The 17,695-nt window shown below is 36.9% G+C and overlaps 1 protein-coding gene across 1 annotated transcript; it reads left to right on the top strand.

Annotated features, from left to right (window-relative positions):
* Window positions 1-1,870: 1,870 nt before the first annotated feature.
* On the top strand, window positions 1,871-4,208 carry LOC117292459 (UBA-like domain-containing protein 1). The gene is made up of 3 exons (XM_033774500.1): window positions 1,871-2,057; window positions 2,268-2,345; window positions 2,565-4,208. The coding sequence occupies exons 1-3, from the start codon at window positions 1,929-1,931 to the stop codon at window positions 2,778-2,780; spliced, it is 423 nt and encodes a 140-aa protein (XP_033630391.1). The 5' UTR covers window positions 1,871-1,928; the 3' UTR covers window positions 2,781-4,208.
* The last annotated feature ends 13,487 nt before the right edge of the window (window positions 4,209-17,695 follow it).

Here is a 17,695-nt window from a genome sequence, read left to right as displayed (position 1 = left end):
ATCCATTCACCTAGTTTTTTTTCTCTTCTTCTTTTTCTTCTTTATTCTTATTCTTTATTTGGCCACTAACCAATTATAAATACAAGCAGACAGTATGTCAAATAGATTATAAGTACAAAGCAAGACAAACAGTAAGGGCACAGGAAATTACAAGCAACCCTAATGTGATGGCCAGGATCAACACCGTATAGCTCGAAAGCCTGTTAATCCAGTCACATAGTGAGGCAAACACACTATATATACATGTATTTAATACTCTCTTTGGAAAAAAATAATAATAATTTGAAATAAATATAAATATAAACAACCTGTATACACAAAGCACAATTTAAAATAACAAAACCAAAACCAGAATTTAGACAAGCGAATAGCAAATAAATAAATAAACAAATAAATAGTTAATTAAAAAATATAAATAAAAAGTATTAACAAATAAATGAATAAATAATTAGAAAAGTAGATGTAAAAAGAGATAAAGCAACAAATAATTCAATATAGGGATGGATTTAACCAAAAATAGGTCAAGCAACGAAAAAGTTCAAGCAATCTCCTTTTCCACTATAATACTCTTACATCAACAAACAGATGATTAAATATAAATCAAAGCAATCAAAACAACTACTCGATTAATAAACAAAAAATATATAAACTATAATTTAGACAAGCAAATAAATAGAAATGAATTTAATAAAGTATATTGATGTTTTATAACCTGTTACATGCACTCATCTATCTATCTATCTTTCCTTCCTTGAGCTTCTTTGATTTCAGAAAAGTCAACGAGAAAAAAAGGGTTCCTCGCATCAGTTGCATTCTTTTTTACTGTTTTATTTACTGATCATTCGTCGCTATATTATACATTTTCGATGTACGTGTTTTTGTTTTCTTCTGTACAACAAATTAAATCTTTAGGCCTAAAGTTTCGATCACAGCCCAAAGGCGAAAAATAGAAAGTGTCGAAAAGCTAGGCTTATAATTTAGTTTGTTCTAATTAATACATTATTATAGTGTCCCTTAGAGTTGGTTGGTAAACAGTTTCAAGAGCTAATTCTATTTTCCCACATCTCCAGTTGTCAACCTTCATAACAAACCACTCTACTCCAGAAAGGAGATGCACACATTAATTTAAATAAAACTGATATCGCAAATTGAACCCTCCCTCCACGGTGGTGGTGTATGTAGACTAGACAAAGACATGTTTAGGGAAACGCCACAACAAGCGCTCGTACATTTAAAACAGCGGAGGTCAAAATATCCATTATTATCGCCCAATCCTAGCATTTGTTTATAAACAATTTCAAGGAATGTCCACCGCAAAGTCATGCTTGGCAACATGCCAAATTTATGTTGGTTTAATATGCAAAACGTTTCCCCACGACCTTGCCAAGACTTGTGTTGTTTACACACAAACGCGCTGGTATCGGACACATTTTAAATTACGTTACCCACATGGTGCATATATAATTTGTGTGTGTGTGTGTTTGTGTATGTTTTTTATTATTCTGCAACGAAAACAATTCAGTTATTAATATCCAGTTGGGTCCTGGTTTGGTGAGGTTAACTGAAGAAAACTCAAACAATTTTTCCCCCAAAAATTATTTCATTACCTTTTTGAACAGGCCTTTCCCATGAGAATAAATAACAAAACAACACCTTTTTCATTAGCCGACTACAATAAATAAGCACGACTTTATTTCCTGCTGGCCAAACCCCGAGCGAAAAATCATAACAAAACAGGATCCAATCAATAAACAGGGCCTCCCCTTGAAAATATGGTGCGATCCACGTCATCTTAAGGCACTGACCAATCAGAGGCTTGAAACCACTCCCTGGCTCTGACGTCATGTGTCAATAAACCGCGCCGTCGTCTAGTTCAGAGATCTGAGTCGTGTTTTCCGAGCTGTTGTCGGTAACGGTCGGAGAGATAAATGCTCGAAAATCTCCCCAAAATGGACTCTCTGAAGGAACAAGTTATGATAAACCAGTTCGTACTTGCGGCTGGATGTGCGGCGGACACTGCCAAGCAGTTACTTCAGAAGGCACACTGGCAATTCGAGGTGAGAAATTGGGGTTTAGAATGGCGACGAAAATTTTTCGCAATAGCATAAATTCTGTTTATATTGTGTCTTGCATCATGATTTGCATGCACTGTGCGTGCACGTCGGGGTCATGTTATGGTCGTTATGTTTTGTTGCTGTGTGGACCAGCAGCATTTAAATTTTTCGGAGTGTATTTTCATTCTCCAAATACTGTCTTTTATCCTACAGACGGCGCTTAGTATTTTCTTCCAGGAGGCACCTATACCAAATGGTCATCCACATTGCTACAGACAAGGCGGACATTCGGTAAGTTTGTGTTATTTTTTTGTTGTTTTTCCCTTGACATTCTATCTGATTACTGATGCGTGCTAGCTTGGCATGCATTGTGGGGGAAGTACATCATGAATATTCATGATGTTATGAAAAGGCTTTCAAAAACTGTATGGAGATGGCCCAAAGGGTTTCTCAGAAGCTGTGGGTTACTATTATTATTCTGATTATTTGTTTGTCCTTTGATTTTTAAAGGTGCACGCGCCAGCCAATACCCCAGCAACTCCTCCAAATTTTCCGGATTTAATGATGGACCTTTCAAAGTTGGCCACAACGGATAAATACCATGCGGGGTCCCCAACTTGTATGACCATGACGTCATCACCGGCCCCCATGCAGTCGGTCAATATGGCCCAGTACGGACATAGTAACAATAACCAGAAACAAATGGAGGTAGAACCGCAGAGGTGAGATTGGCCCCCCAAAAACACTGTAAAGATGTCGCAGGGGGTAAAAACAACAACAACAACAACACGACCCGAGTGATTGGCCTCTCCGATATGGGGGAAAATGGAACACGGCATGCGAAGGTGAATCTGAAGGGATTTGTTCATCTTCCTATGTGTTTTGGAATTGTGCAGCTGCAGTTGTTTTGCCAAGAATGAGGAGCAACAATGTGACCCAGAAAGGAGTGTACAAAAACGAGACCTCAGAAAAGTTTGAAGACAGTATTTTTTTCGCTCTTTGTTGATTTTTCTGGTGTCTTTTTTTCTCAGGACGAAGAAAGAAGTAATTTTTTTTAATTGTACCGTTCGTTAATAGTCCCCCTACCCCCTGTTTTTGTATATGAATTGCACTTTAGAGCTATTGCCTATTTATACATTTTAAAATACAGCATTGGCATGCAGTGCATCCATGTAGCGAAGAAAAATAGTGCATTTTTCAGTATGAATTTAAATTATGTTACACTATAAAAAGTAAACCAATTTCAACCAATGAGGAGGTTGAACTTATGTAAAATTTGTTCCTTAAACGCTTAACTGTGTTCGAACTATTATAATTTTGTAAAAATTTGTGTTAACAATTTTGTACCAGTACAATATCTTTGTGTTCATACTTGCGATGTAAACTAGACAGTAAAGCTTTTGACAAAAACCATGTTGAATATAATGTCATGAGAATAAATTAGCAGAATTAAAATTACTAATTAAGTCAACTGACAATTTTGTCAAGCCTTTTGATTTTTAACAAAGATATTTTCCTGTAATCATCATTTTTCTTGGATGGGGTAAACATGGAAAGTAATGGCGCAATTATTTCATAACCAGCAATGTCAGAACATTGTCTTAAAGTCTCTGAAAACTTCCTGTACTTTCTTAAACATCTAAAGAACTCAATTCTCACACATTTTTAAGTGTGCTTGAGCATTTTGCCTAAAAAAAAAACTAGTTTCACTATCAACGTAGAAATGTGTTCACTATAACCGAGTACACTGTATTTTAAAGGCCTATTTTGATCAAGTGGGGTAGTCATACAATAATTATTTGGGAGTTTATTCAATACACTCCTACCATTTTGTGCATGTAATGGTTTACCTTTTCTTCATTGGAAAACCAAACCTTGAATTTCGTGTTAGGAGCATTGCTCAAGTGTACTGGCTGCTATCTTGGTAGGTGCCTTGAGTTGTGTATCCATGACAAAAAAATGAAAATTCAGGCATGTTACTGTTGGTGTTGTGGGTTGGAACAAAGATTTCCAAATACAATTTTTGTTTTGGGGAAGAAAGTCAGTTTCGTCAACAGAGCAAGACATGTATTGCTAGATTTAGCTTTCTTAATCTTTCAGTCCAATTTCTTAGTTGGCATGAAATATATCTATTAAAAATCAAATAGCACCTGATAATTGGAGTTTTTAGAGTTTGTTGAGAAAACGGCGAAAAGGTTTTACTGCAATTCTTTGCAATCTCACTTGACTAAGTATTTTGAGGTGGTTTTTTTCTGGAATGGAATCTACACGAGGTCATAAACTCAGGCAGGCAGACAAGCTCGGCTCAGACAGATAATGCGTTCCCAGTATGATTCATACTTTTACAAAAATACCTCCAAAAATACCTCAGGATTTTGTAATTTAGTTACCAATGATGTACCTTCCCTTTCAAGAGATGAGTCTCCCGATAGCAATTTTAATGTAGATCTGATTTATACATACACGCAAAGACATAAGTGCCAGATGTTTTTACGAACGAAGGTATGATTCGTTAACTCTCTTGGGAGAAAAACATCCTTTCTAACATGTGGACCTCACAGAAGATACACTGTTCATTCATGGAAGAAAATGAAGATGTGTTTTTGAAATGAGCGACAAAATCCATGTGGCTGTTAGAAAGCAAAACTGAATATTTACAGCATTTTACAGTTTTGGGCACTTCAACTTTATATAGAGCAAAGTCCTTATCTTTAATCGTACTGTAAATTTATATATAATCTCCGCACACAAATAACAAGAAATAGTCAATCTTTAAAGTTGATGTAGTACCATACAGGGAATAGTCGTTTCCTTTCCCGACAATAACAACATGAACCATAAGAGCCTGAGGATGACTAAGTCACCCCCTTTAATTGCCTGTCTGACCTCAAATAAACCACATTTTCAGTCTGACTAATAGTCCCATGCACAGCTTTTCTAGACCTGAATAATAATCAACTGATGAAGGACTGCGTAGGTTTAATACCCAATGCTTTCTGCATGTAAAAAGCCAACCCATACAGCATGCAGCTTTAACTCTTGTGTTTGTGTAACTCTAGCCTCATGGCATGATGCCATTGAACTAGATGCTGTTAGAGTGACCTTTGGTTGAACTGAACAGTCAGTACTACTTAGTATTTTATTTACTGTACATAGTCTGCTACTGACAATTGGCCCTTTATAAAACACACCTCAATAGACTGTTTATTGCAAGGGTAGAGTTGTTACTTTTGCAAGAATGGGTTCTCATTTTGCTCTGCTGTACATGTTTTGGTTATTTAAATCAGAATGAATATTAATCTAAACTCACTATACAGTCTATCAATTTAAGCTCGGATCTGTCTTTAATAGAGAAAAACAAAAAACTTGTTTAGGCTTGGAACATGGTCCAATAAATTTACTGATGTGTATGAAGTCGACTCGAAGTAATATTTCATCGTTAAATTTTGTTTCACTCTAAGTTTCTTCATTTAAAACGAGGATGGCTGAATGTACACAAAATCATTTAAAATGCTAACAATAACAACAACAACAACAACAACAACATGGGCACAATCAATGAGTAACATTACACATTATCAAATTAAAGGAACACTCTGTGTGTAATGTAATGCAAACACCTATCCTCTAGGACTGAATAGCAGTTGATGAAAACAATACTTTTTTTTTAAAGCTGATAATATATTATCCCTTTAAGATTGTTGTTGAAGTGAAAGCTAAACCAAAATGAAAGGAAATGGGTTCAGCTTATCCTTCATCATTTTCAACTTCCTTTGTCCGCTGGCCTCGGTTAAAATGAGTGATTTGCTAAATGTTCAGCATTGAAACTGTTGAATTTTAACCTTGATAGGAACATGGACCCCCGCCAGCCCCCCCCCCCCCCCACAACATACACAAATCATTCATTACCGATGAGGTTCGAGTAAATTCACGAGTCTGCCATGCGTAATGATTTAAATGTCAGGAAATTGAGATCAGTTTGAATTCGCAACCACATGACAATGTAGACACTTCGTGTGTGATCGAATGGTTCTTTAGCAAATTTAGAACTGTTTTCAAATTTGCTTGGGCCCTTGAATATTAAAGGGATGATACAAATCTGCTTTTGTGAGTTGGTGCATTTTCTACCAAGAAGGTTGAAATGTTTTGTCAGTAATTAATTATTTGAAAATGTTATTGAAATATACCCCCTCCACACCCTCTATATTTCTGTATAAGGTTGCTGCTGCTTGTATTATAAACAACTGTTATTGTATCAATAACAATAATGGCCTGTATGAAGAGACATAACAATGATTCGACCTATAATAAGGGATAAGTGATATTTTAAAGGAACACGTTGCCTTGGATGGGACGAGTTGGTCTATGAAAAGCGTTTGTAACCGTTTTTTATAAAATGCGTATGGTTGAAACGATGTTTTAAAAGTAGAATACAATGATCCACACAAGTTTGCCTCGAAATTGCGTGGTTTTCCTTTTACTGTGCAACCTAACACGGTCGGCCATTTATGGGAGTCAAAAATTTGACTCCCGTAAATGGCCGACCGTGTGAGTCGACGAGGTAAAAAGAAAACCGTGCAATTTCGAGGCATGTTTGTGTGGATCATTGTATTCTACTTTTACAACATCTTTCTAATCATATGCATTTTATACCAAACGGTTACAAACACTTTTCAAAGACCAACTCGACCGATCCAAGGCAATGTGTTCCTTTAAGTCTACAGATTGGGCAATAATCTTTTCTATGGCTAACTTCTCTCTGGATGGGTTCTTTTCCATTACATTGTAGCAGTGCACTAATAATCCATCTAACCCTTGTATGAATTAAAAAAAACTGATTGAACTTTTCTTTTCATCAGAAGACAGAGAAAACAAATTATGCGATTTCTACTCCGTTTGTGTGGTGAACAAGGGTATTGGGATTTTTAATACATTTATCTGGTTTACTATTATAGTGGATAGATTATTGTATTATTTGATGGACAAATAATTATTTACAACTGTTTATTTTTTACATGTAGATATTTACCATTACGTTCGATATGAACTAAATAAAATTGTATGTGACAAGAATATACAAATTGTGTATCATGTTTCATTTATTGTATGTTTGAGTGGCAAGACACTCGTTTGCGCAAGGCAGATACGATGTTTTCCGAGCCGGCACTGGAAAGACCGGTATCGTGGGGTCGAAGCATGGTTTTTCGAGGTTGTTGTGTGAGCCCCAAAACTAGCTAAGCACAACAAATAAATCCTTACCGGGATAAGGTATATCAGCTAAAATACCATTTCACATCTAGCATCTGTGATTGCTGTACTGCTTATTGTTGCTTAGCAGAAAGCAATATTTACTGCTAAAACGTGTCTTTTGAAATTTGGATTTACGTGGCACCGTTTTGACATGATTTTGTAATTACCGTTGCCTTGGTTACAAAATGATAACAAAGAAAATCGTAAAAGATATGACATTTCATCTTTTTTTGACAGAGGCATTGTTCCGTTTGAACTTAATTGATAGGGGGGGGGGGCCTAACCATGAAGAACAGTATTTAGAAACAGTCTCATTATATTCAATAATAGAAACTTTTGTGTTTATAGCAGAAGTTACCGTTAAAGAATTACGCACTAAAACTGAGTCAAAGTACTGTTTTCCCCTTTAAAAAAAGTCTTGCGTTGACATAAACAACTTACGAACTTACGAATACAACCATGGTACGTTTGCGAAGTGCAATGCAGTGCTAAAAACATGGGCTTCGGTGTGACAACAAAAAGGCTTATTTATAATTTAAAAAAAAAACAGTAAATGGAACACTAATATTCCGTATGCCTTCACTACTACTGGTTTGTATAATCATGCAGGAGTTCTATCTCTATGGTATAATAGGGTGATGAAGGAAATATAGAGTAGGACATAGTATTAATCTGTACAGTTTTATTAATGGTCCATAAAAACTAATTATATCAATGTTTGATTCCTTGCCCTATTGGTTTGATTTGAGAAAACATGGACGACAACAACAACAACAACAACAACAACAACAACAACAACAACAACAACAACAACAACAACGTATATTTGGTTTGCGGTAACGCCATGTGTGTATCTACTTGCCAGGTAGAGTTGTTCTTAGGGAACTGTCTTACTGTATTCTACTGCCGTGGAGTAGATAATCGGAGGTTCGGGAGCAACAACAACAACTAAAATGACCTTGTACCGAATTACTATCTCCATAGCGCGGTGTATGCCCATTATGTAATCACGTCCGTAAGGAAAAATGTACAGGTATAATATGGAACACACGTGTAGGTACTCGTGATAAAACTAGGCCAAAAGTCACTGAGCTGCTTGTTTGTTTGCTTATTTGTTTGTTTGTTTGTTTGTTTGTTTGTTTGTTTGTTTGTTTGTTTGTTTGTTTGTTTGTTTGTTTGTTTGTTTGTTTGTTTGTTTGTTCGTTTGTTTGCAGGTTTTTTTGTTTGTTTGTTTGTTTGTTTGTTTCTTTGTTTGTTTGTTTGTTTGTTTGTTTGTTTGTTTGTTTGTTTGTTTGTTGGTTTGTTTGTTTGTTTGTTTGTTTGTTTGTTTGTTTGTTTGTTTGTTTGTTTGTTTGTTAAGATGATATCTTTCAATCAACAAGGGACCTGTTGGGGGGGTATAAATACTAAGCTGGCAACAGCCAGTTTCTCATCATAATGATTTGCACAAATCAATAAAATTGTGACGCAGATAACTCATTCTGGTCATATAAGCGCAAAAAGGTTATGATGGATGGCTATTAGCCCCCCCCCCCTGTATGCTGATCGTTTTTGAAAGGGCAAAGGGGCACCAAGGTATTTTTTCCATTGGTAAAGGGCGCCCTCAGGGCACCAAGGCAAGTGACGGCTGGCATGGAGGTATCACGTTCGACGACTCCGTGAGGTAGCTGCCCCCCCCCCAACCACCCGAAATAAAAACCATGCATATACCAGTGTTTGCTCCACGATAACTTGTAACTTTTCAAAGTATATAAACATCGATCATAGCAGCTGGTGTGTATTATGTTTAATCTTAAATAAATATATCTTTAACATGGTGCGTTCAACATTTTGAAATGATATTGTATGACTCAAGACAAGGCCTATGCGTCAATTACCATAACATTTACAACAATAGACGAAAGCAGGAATATCCCAATATCCTAAAACGTGTATTATATCTATGATCTAATGATATAATCTCGAGATTGTGTCTTCCAATCTCTGTACACACATGGTTATACCTCCTTAGTGCAGGTCACCAACAAGTCAAAGTGCATGAAAAAACACAATTAATTATCTTCGCAAACAATTGGGGTACAAACAAATTGGACTCCAATGCCCTCTGAATGCCCTCTCTGAGTGTTGATAAACAAAGTCCTGCTGTACACGTGACAGCCAACAAGTGCAGAAGAAATAGGCACTGCCCATACCGAAGCAGTGTTTACAAATTACTGACGTCACCATCAGTGCAAATACGCAGCAGATCATCTCATAACCGGGAAAAGGATTAAGACTGAGCTGGTTTACTATTCTTTTTCTCAACATAGGCTCCCCCTGGTGTAAATGTACGTACATGTACATGTACATGTACACTGTGAGTACGGTACAAAATAAACGACCCGATAATTATAGTGTAGGCCTATGTCAATGACATGTTATTGAGCATACTGATCGAAACGTCGAATTGAAAACGTTATATTCAACATTTTATTTTTCTTACCATAAAATCACCGCTAACCTATTATTTGTTTGTTATTGTTGTCCGACCTATTCATCCCAGCCTCGGTTTGGTTACAAATAGATTTGAATGAGTAACCAACAAATTATGGCCGATGAAACGTAAGTTTCCCTTCTGCTGTTCTTTCAATCCCCAAATGTGCCGTGCAGCCCAGTGTTTTTCCATTAAAATATACAACACATTGATTTTTATACTGTGCCCTTTGCACACAGTGGTTATGTTATATTTCGCAATAAAAGTTGAGCTATTGTGAAATAGAACAGCGTTATCATAACCAGTGTTAAGTCAACCAAGTTTCGAAATTTAATACAAAAAGCCTAATATAATTGCAATAATAATACCCCATTATAATACATCCCGAAAGAAAAGTAAACAAGTGGATTATTCATCGGCAAAAAGCCACAAAAAGCATATAATTTTAACTTCGGAAGTTTACTCTTTACTATTATCAATGAATGATGGGCGGGGTTTTCCCTCACCACAATAATTGTTTTGCTGAATGGCCCTCTCGAACAAAGTATACGAAACTGCGTAAACTAAAGATTTAAACGTATGTAGTAGCCTATTCATAATAATATATATATTTTTTAAAGCTATATAGATGAATATATTAGCTGGTGGGGCCAATGCAAACTGACTTAATTTTTTGTTTTGTGGTTTGCAACTTCCTTTTCAACCTAACGTCGTTCAGTTCATAATCGTGCACTTTCAGCTTTTGTTATTTTGTTAACCCAATACTTTATCAATATAATCAACAGATATATGAAAACTATAAAACTCATATCCACCTTCACACAAAGCATATAGAAGTGAAACCTTCTTCAACGAGTTGCCAAAAAAAAGTATTGTGTTTCTTGTGTAATTGGACCTTGTCTTTTGCCATAGGAAAAAGCATATACAGTTGTTCAAAATATTCGTTGTTCCGGTCAAAATGACGGGTCAACCATGAAAGGCTCTGGACAATATATTTGGAATTATTCAAAATAGTTGTCAGCTTAAAAACTTACTTGGTAACGAGCAATGTAGAACTGTTGATATTATAAAACATATATAGTGAAAAATGGCTCCCTCTGAAGTAACATCATTTTTTGGAAAGATGATTTTTTTTCACTAAAATGTTTTAAGACTATAAGACTTTAATAACATCACTGAAGCCTTTTTAGTGCATCTGAAATGAAATCACACAATTTTGTGTAAACGGGATGTTTTTTTTCTTCATTGCATTCTCCTCCAACTTCGAAGACCAATTGAGTCAACATTTTCACAGGTTTGTTATTTTGTGCATTTGTTAAGACACACGAAGAGAGAACACTGGTCTCTGACAATATACCAAAGGTGTCCAGTGCCTTTCTGAACCCGTATCAAGGCCTGGATACAAAGAAAATCTTTCTTCTATTTCAGGTCTGTGTTTCCTGGTTTGATCTCCAAGAATACACCTGGAAAATATTGTCCGAATATGATACGGGTTGTTTTCGTAAAGATACGTTTCAGTTCTAAATATAGCCTGCACAAATAATGGAGTATAATTAAATTCAGTTTTGCAACTGCTTTCATACATCCAGAAATGACGTAATCAAACGGTAGTTTCTCCGGAAGCGATAAAAAATGTATCCGAGTTGCTTGCAAAAAAAAACAAAAAACAAAAAACAACAACAACAAAAACCTGACTTGACAATTGTATTTAAAGGCACTGGACACCTTTGGTAAACACTATTCTCACTTGGTGTATAAAAACACAAACAAATGAAAATTTGGAATCTGTCATCGCAGTTGCAAGAGAGTAATGAAGGAAAAACAACCTTGTTGCACAAATTTGTGTGTACCAGATGTCCAGCGTTGAAGTCCTTTTTTATTTGGGTGAGAGCCTCTTTCTCGAAAACCTATACCTTAATAAAGAGGGAGTCGATCGTTTCTCACAATGGTTTATACTATCAACAGCTCTCCATTGCTTATTAAAATATTACCAAGTACGTTTTTATTTTGAGTAATTATTACCAATAGTGTCCAGTGCCTTTAAACACTAAAAAAAAAACTGTTTTGACCATTGCATTTAAATATTCTATACTTATCTTTGTTGAATCATTAACCTGCAACAAAATGTCTATTTTTCTGATGGAAATCTGGAATAATCGGATCTGCTCCCTAACCCACCCCAATTATTACCCATACAAACTAACTTTAGACTTTACCTACATGATTTTGAACTTTAGGTGTCCGTTTTTAGAATGTGTTTTATGAAAAATAGCGCACTTAACCGGGTTCCAAAGTTCGAGTATAGGCCTACACGGATTCGCCAGACTTTCAACTTAATTATGGATATGTTTGGTAATTGTCACAGACCAGTATTCTCACTTGGTATATAGCCCAACAAATAACAAAAACAAAGTTCGTGATCAATTGGTCATCAAAACAATGCTGAAATTAGATCAATATCCCTGCTAAAATGCTGCCGTGTGAAAAGAGCTCTATAGGCAACAACACTCGCTGAAAGACATCATCGCTGATGTAAACAGATCCATATGAACGGATGACACATCATTGTTTATAACTGAGACAATATTATTTACACTTAATGAGCTCGTGTTTACGAGTACTTGTGAACCGCAGAGTAAGTTCCAGGAAACCACAGTGACTGTGAGCACACAGATAAAAAAAGGGTTTTTCCTATAGTGACAAAACATAAGGGTAACCGTCATCGCCACTCATCGGCTCACAATGCTAAATTGAACTTGGTAGAAATTTCCTCTGTTGATAAACAAACCGCCCTGGTTGGCATGGTCAGCCGAATGTTAGTAAATGTTTTAATCAAATTCAACATTTTCTGCAATCTGTCAATCAATAAAACAGCTCTCATAATTTGTTGTTTATTTACAACAAAATCAACATAAATGTTTAATAACAAAAAGTAGTGAACTTTTTTTTTTGATTTGCATTTGTGACTTTCCATAATAGTTTTCTCGGGGCTGTGGCGTTCAAAAGAAAGGTCTGTTCGTTTGTGCACGACGAATGAGTTTATACGGTGTCACATTAAGGTTTACAGTATTTTTATGTGGGTCAACTTCCATCGTATATACCCAGATGCATTTCGTGCACATTGGCTAGAAAATAACCACAAATTAATGGACAATGTTCAAATTTGAATAATAATGCCTCGTTCATAAATGTACACTTTATGCCTCATCATGCTATTCCAGTTATACGCATCACATAAACTGCAGTTCGTCCACAATTAAACTTTTTTAAATTAATGGAAATTTATAATATCGAAGGGTGATACTGTGGACGGACCATAAGGCAGCATTGACCATCAAATACATTATTTATTTCATTGTCCTTAATTTTAAAGAGACTTGCATGTCGTCATTGTCAATAATGTTTATAAACAATCATACAGACGTATGTTTGCGAACAAAACGGCGGCCAAACCGAACCCATGAGAGGACACAAACAAAATGTGTGTCTATCTCTTCATGCTGATTACAATATTTGTTTTCATATTAAAGATGAAGATACACCCTCCACGTGTCAATAACATCCTCGATAGTCTAAACAGCATGTAAACCTTTATGTGAACTTATAGTGGAAAACGTATGGAAAAGAGGAAATCATAGGGAAATAAACAGGCCACTATTTCATGCATGAAGCTTAAAGGGAACTTAGTCTCAAACATGTAACCTTAAAGGGACACGTTGCCTTGGATCGGTCGAGTTGGTCTTTGAAAAGCGTTTGTAACCGTTTTTTTTTTTTAAATGCATATGGGTAGAAGGATATTGTAAAAAGTAGAATACAATGATCCACACAACGATGCCTCGAAATTGCACGGTTTTCCTTTTACCTCGTCGACTAACACGGTCGGCCATTTATGAGAGTCAAATTTTTGACTCCCATAAATGGCCGACCGTGTTGGTTCGTAAAGTAAAAGTAAAACCACGCAGTTTCGAGGCAAAACTTGTGTGGATCATTGTATTCTACTTTTAAAACATCTTACCAACTATATGCATTTTATAACAAACGGTTACAAACGCTTTTTAGACCAACTCGTCCGATCCAAGGCAACGTGTTCCTTTAATTCGTATGAACTTCCATGGAAAACGCATGGAAAAGAGGGAACAAGACCGCCGATAAAAGACCCTTTCGGTCCATGAAAAACATGTGCGTACATTTAGGGTGATGTTGGAACATTCGGGGTCAGTGCTACATTTGAAGCGAAAAATATGGCGCCCAGCATACAACAATTGACAAAAGAAACCCATGGTTCCCCCATGTCGCAACAGTCTCAACACGACACATCGCTGCACTCGATCATAAAATACTAAGGTGTTCGATGCGTTCTTGGCCCAAACAGCAGAAAAGTTGTTTAGCAACTTTCTGCTTCGCAAAAAATAACCAGGTTGTCACAATAACACCCCAATCTGATCTTGTGCTGTGAAACTGGGCACAAGTCATACACGGTGACGATGCAGTAACGATATTAATTTAGATGTGATGAACTTCATAGGACAGGTATATTCATGGAGGTAGAATGCATGGTATATTCTCATAACTTTCATAAATATTTCTTCATTACTTCCTGCCGGTTATGAAACCCGATTCAAATTTTACAAGGTATTGAATGTAACATGTTCAAGCCCTTGCAATCGCTTTTAAGTCAATGTACTGTATACCGCTTTAAAGAACTTTGTGTTGACAACTTTGCTTTGCCATCGATATAAGTCCTTGGTGATGTTAAATGGAAAAGTCCCACGGGGACCCCTGACCAATGACCATTGTGAACCCCTCTCCTAAAGCCCTCTATTGTTCACTTGCTATGTAGAAAATTAACCTTTCGTGAACTACTATTGACAAACATAAACAAGCCAACGGCAGCGATAAGGTTAAACCAAAATGTACACAATTCCCCTATTCTCAAAATGGACGAGTCTATTAAAAAAATAAATACCTACATAAACATGCACTCAGCGTGGCGCGACATAACATGTACTTCCCCGTAGCAAAGCTGAGGCTTTAATTACAGTCTGGTCATCGCCCCCAGTGGATGATTCATTGTGCGGCAGGGGTTCGGCAGACACCAGACTACATATACCTTGAATTATCCTGTACATACAGTTATATTCATCTATTTAAACAAATAGGGGATTCTACTTGCAGGGGGTCGTGAGGGGGGGATAAGCTACGGAATCATAAAATAATAAAGCTTGTGAGTTCTGCTATTTAAAGCAAATATATCGAAGAAGATGATAAAGATTCTTACAAACTTAATTACTTTAAAGTAGATACACACATATACACTTTTACTTTATTCAAAACCCTGGCAATAAACTAGGATTCAACCTTTTCTTGCAGCTGTAGAAAGTTCCCTCGGTCTAGGGCATGATTACCCTTCTATAGTAAAAATGTTTCCTACTGTTTGTCTGCGGTTATTTGGATATTATTCACCCGCATTGGAATTGGCGGTAAAACCTGTCCCCAGTCCTACCCAGAGTGCTCTATGCATAGAGCATGAGGGTCCTACATACGTGCCCACCCAGTCAGAAAGTTTATGAATAGACAATATCGTCACTTGTTTATCTTCCCTTATGTCTATTACGAAACACAAATGTATGTCTGTTTACTTTAATATAGGAAATATTATCATGCATCGATGACCCTGTAATACCGAAAGTCATCCATGCGTGACTTTGAATTTAATAAGGAACACAGTGGGGCTCATTGCTAGGAAATGCATTCTAAAAGGCACGTAATAATAAAGTCTCTATTCAAGGCAGTGAACGTGGATATCAACAGAGGGCGCAAATCTAATACATAGGACATCAATGACGATCGACACTTCTGGCCGATGATGGAATTTGAGCCTAGAGACAAGGCTAAATATTGACAACAAAAAACATTATATTATTGTATGGGTTGTGTTGTTCTACAACTTCCAATTCACTGGGTCGCTGCATTTTAATTTGAAACTAGCAGTACAGTACATGTACATGCTTTAAAGGTGCAGTCTCGTCGCGCTTAGGCGACAGTGACAACCTTGTCCCTTCAAACACTGTTAGCCCACAACTTGAGGCACTGCGGACACTTTTTTTGTAATTGTCAAAGACCCCTATTCCCACTTGTCCACATATTTACATTAAACGTACACGGTTTTTGCAGATAATGATGGATAGTAGGATATGCCTATTGCAGGTGTGCTGTTTTTTTTTGTTTTTTTCGTTTACTTTTTATTTTTTTATTTTTAGAAATTAGTAAAACAATGTCACGAAAATAATGTTCGTCTAATGAGACGAACATTATTTGGTCAATATTATTTTAGCATGTACAACGTATTACCAGTACTGGTATATATTAACACAAGTAGGACTGGTAATACTAAAATTAAATACAGTATTTACGCAACACGCCTGAAAACGTCGCTCTGTGATTTTTCACTTGTTTTCAAGCACACTAACTTGACGACGGATGTATGAAGATTACATACATCTTCCATGCTCACAGTGAGTACATGGATTCATGTCATGGCGAAAAACAAAAGGTTTCAAAACCCTTTAATAAACGGCAACACAAGACAATGTATGTTGTGCAGGACTGCCAGGCAGAAGAAGTTCTTAGAAACCCTGGCCGTGAATTGTAAACCAATCATACTGTATCAGGAATATAGGTAAGATTCGCAAGTACTTGGACAAAAGTGCCACTGAAAAGGTCATTCACGCATTTGTTACTTCTCGTCTTGACAACGGCAATGCTCCTCTATACAGTCTTCCTAACAACCAGATTTCCCGACTTCAACGGCTCCAAAATACTGCTGCCCGCATTGTGACACTGTCTAGAAAATCCTGTTCTATCACCCCCATTCTGAAACAACTACACTGGCTCCCTATCTCTCAACGAATCATCTTCAAGCTGATGCTCATTGTCCACAAAGCTCTAAATGGCAAGGCTCCCCACTATTTTTCTGAACTGCTTCAAGTTTACACTCCATCAAGGAATCTTCGATCAAGTTCCATGCTTCTCCTCATTGAACCCAAGTCTCGACACTCATGGGGTGACAGGTCTTTTTCTTCAGCCGCGCCACGCATCTGGAACTCTCTACCTACCACTTAATCTTCGATCTTGTGTTTGTACCGCAAAATTCAAGTCTCTTCTCAAAACTTATCTTATGTCACAGGTTTTCAATGACTAATTTTGTTGAGTCTGTTTTTCTTTGTGTTTTGTTTTTTGTTTTTGTTTTACTGCGCCTTGAACACCCAGCAGGGCGGATATGTGCGCATTACAAGTCTTATTATTATTATTATTAGACTTGGTTCAAGTCCCAGTACCGTGACAGTCCTTGTATTTTCAGTCCAATCATCGCCCACATCAGGAAACTCCCCCAACCTGTGCCGCGACGGCTACATTTTGACGGCTACTCTCGCACGCGGCTTGTATCAAGTCTAACAGCAAATTATAGGCTACGTGCTTATCGCTAGGGTAATTTCCCTCTCCCTCAGTGACTACAGTGACACAGTTCACGAACCCCTTTAAAACGGATCAAAAAATAAACATTGGATACCTGCCAGACAGGAATATACCATTTTGAAGGACGGGTGATAAGAAACCACAAAATTGGGCGGGGCTTCGAACCAATTAAAAACTCTATTCTGATGCCTTTCCCATCGTTTTTTCAATGAAGCTTGATTTAAGGTATGTACGTTTGTACGCTATATCTTTATATTCGCAAGTTTGTGACCAGTATCTTTCAGGAAATGAAATGGATAGTGCCAAACGCTTTTGTTTTTCTTTCTTTCTTGTACCACCATGGGTTGTGTATCAAGTTCATTGTTAGTGCGCACGCACGTCACTGCACCCCTGCTGTCTTCCGAAATCACAACATTGCTGCATGCCAGACGGAAACACTGAT

This window comes from Asterias rubens, chromosome 7, assembly GCF_902459465.1.
Source record: "Asterias rubens chromosome 7, eAstRub1.3, whole genome shotgun sequence".
Lineage (NCBI taxonomy): Eukaryota > Metazoa > Echinodermata > Asteroidea > Forcipulatida > Asteriidae > Asterias > Asterias rubens.
This window is presented reverse-complemented; position numbering and strand designations above follow the sequence as displayed.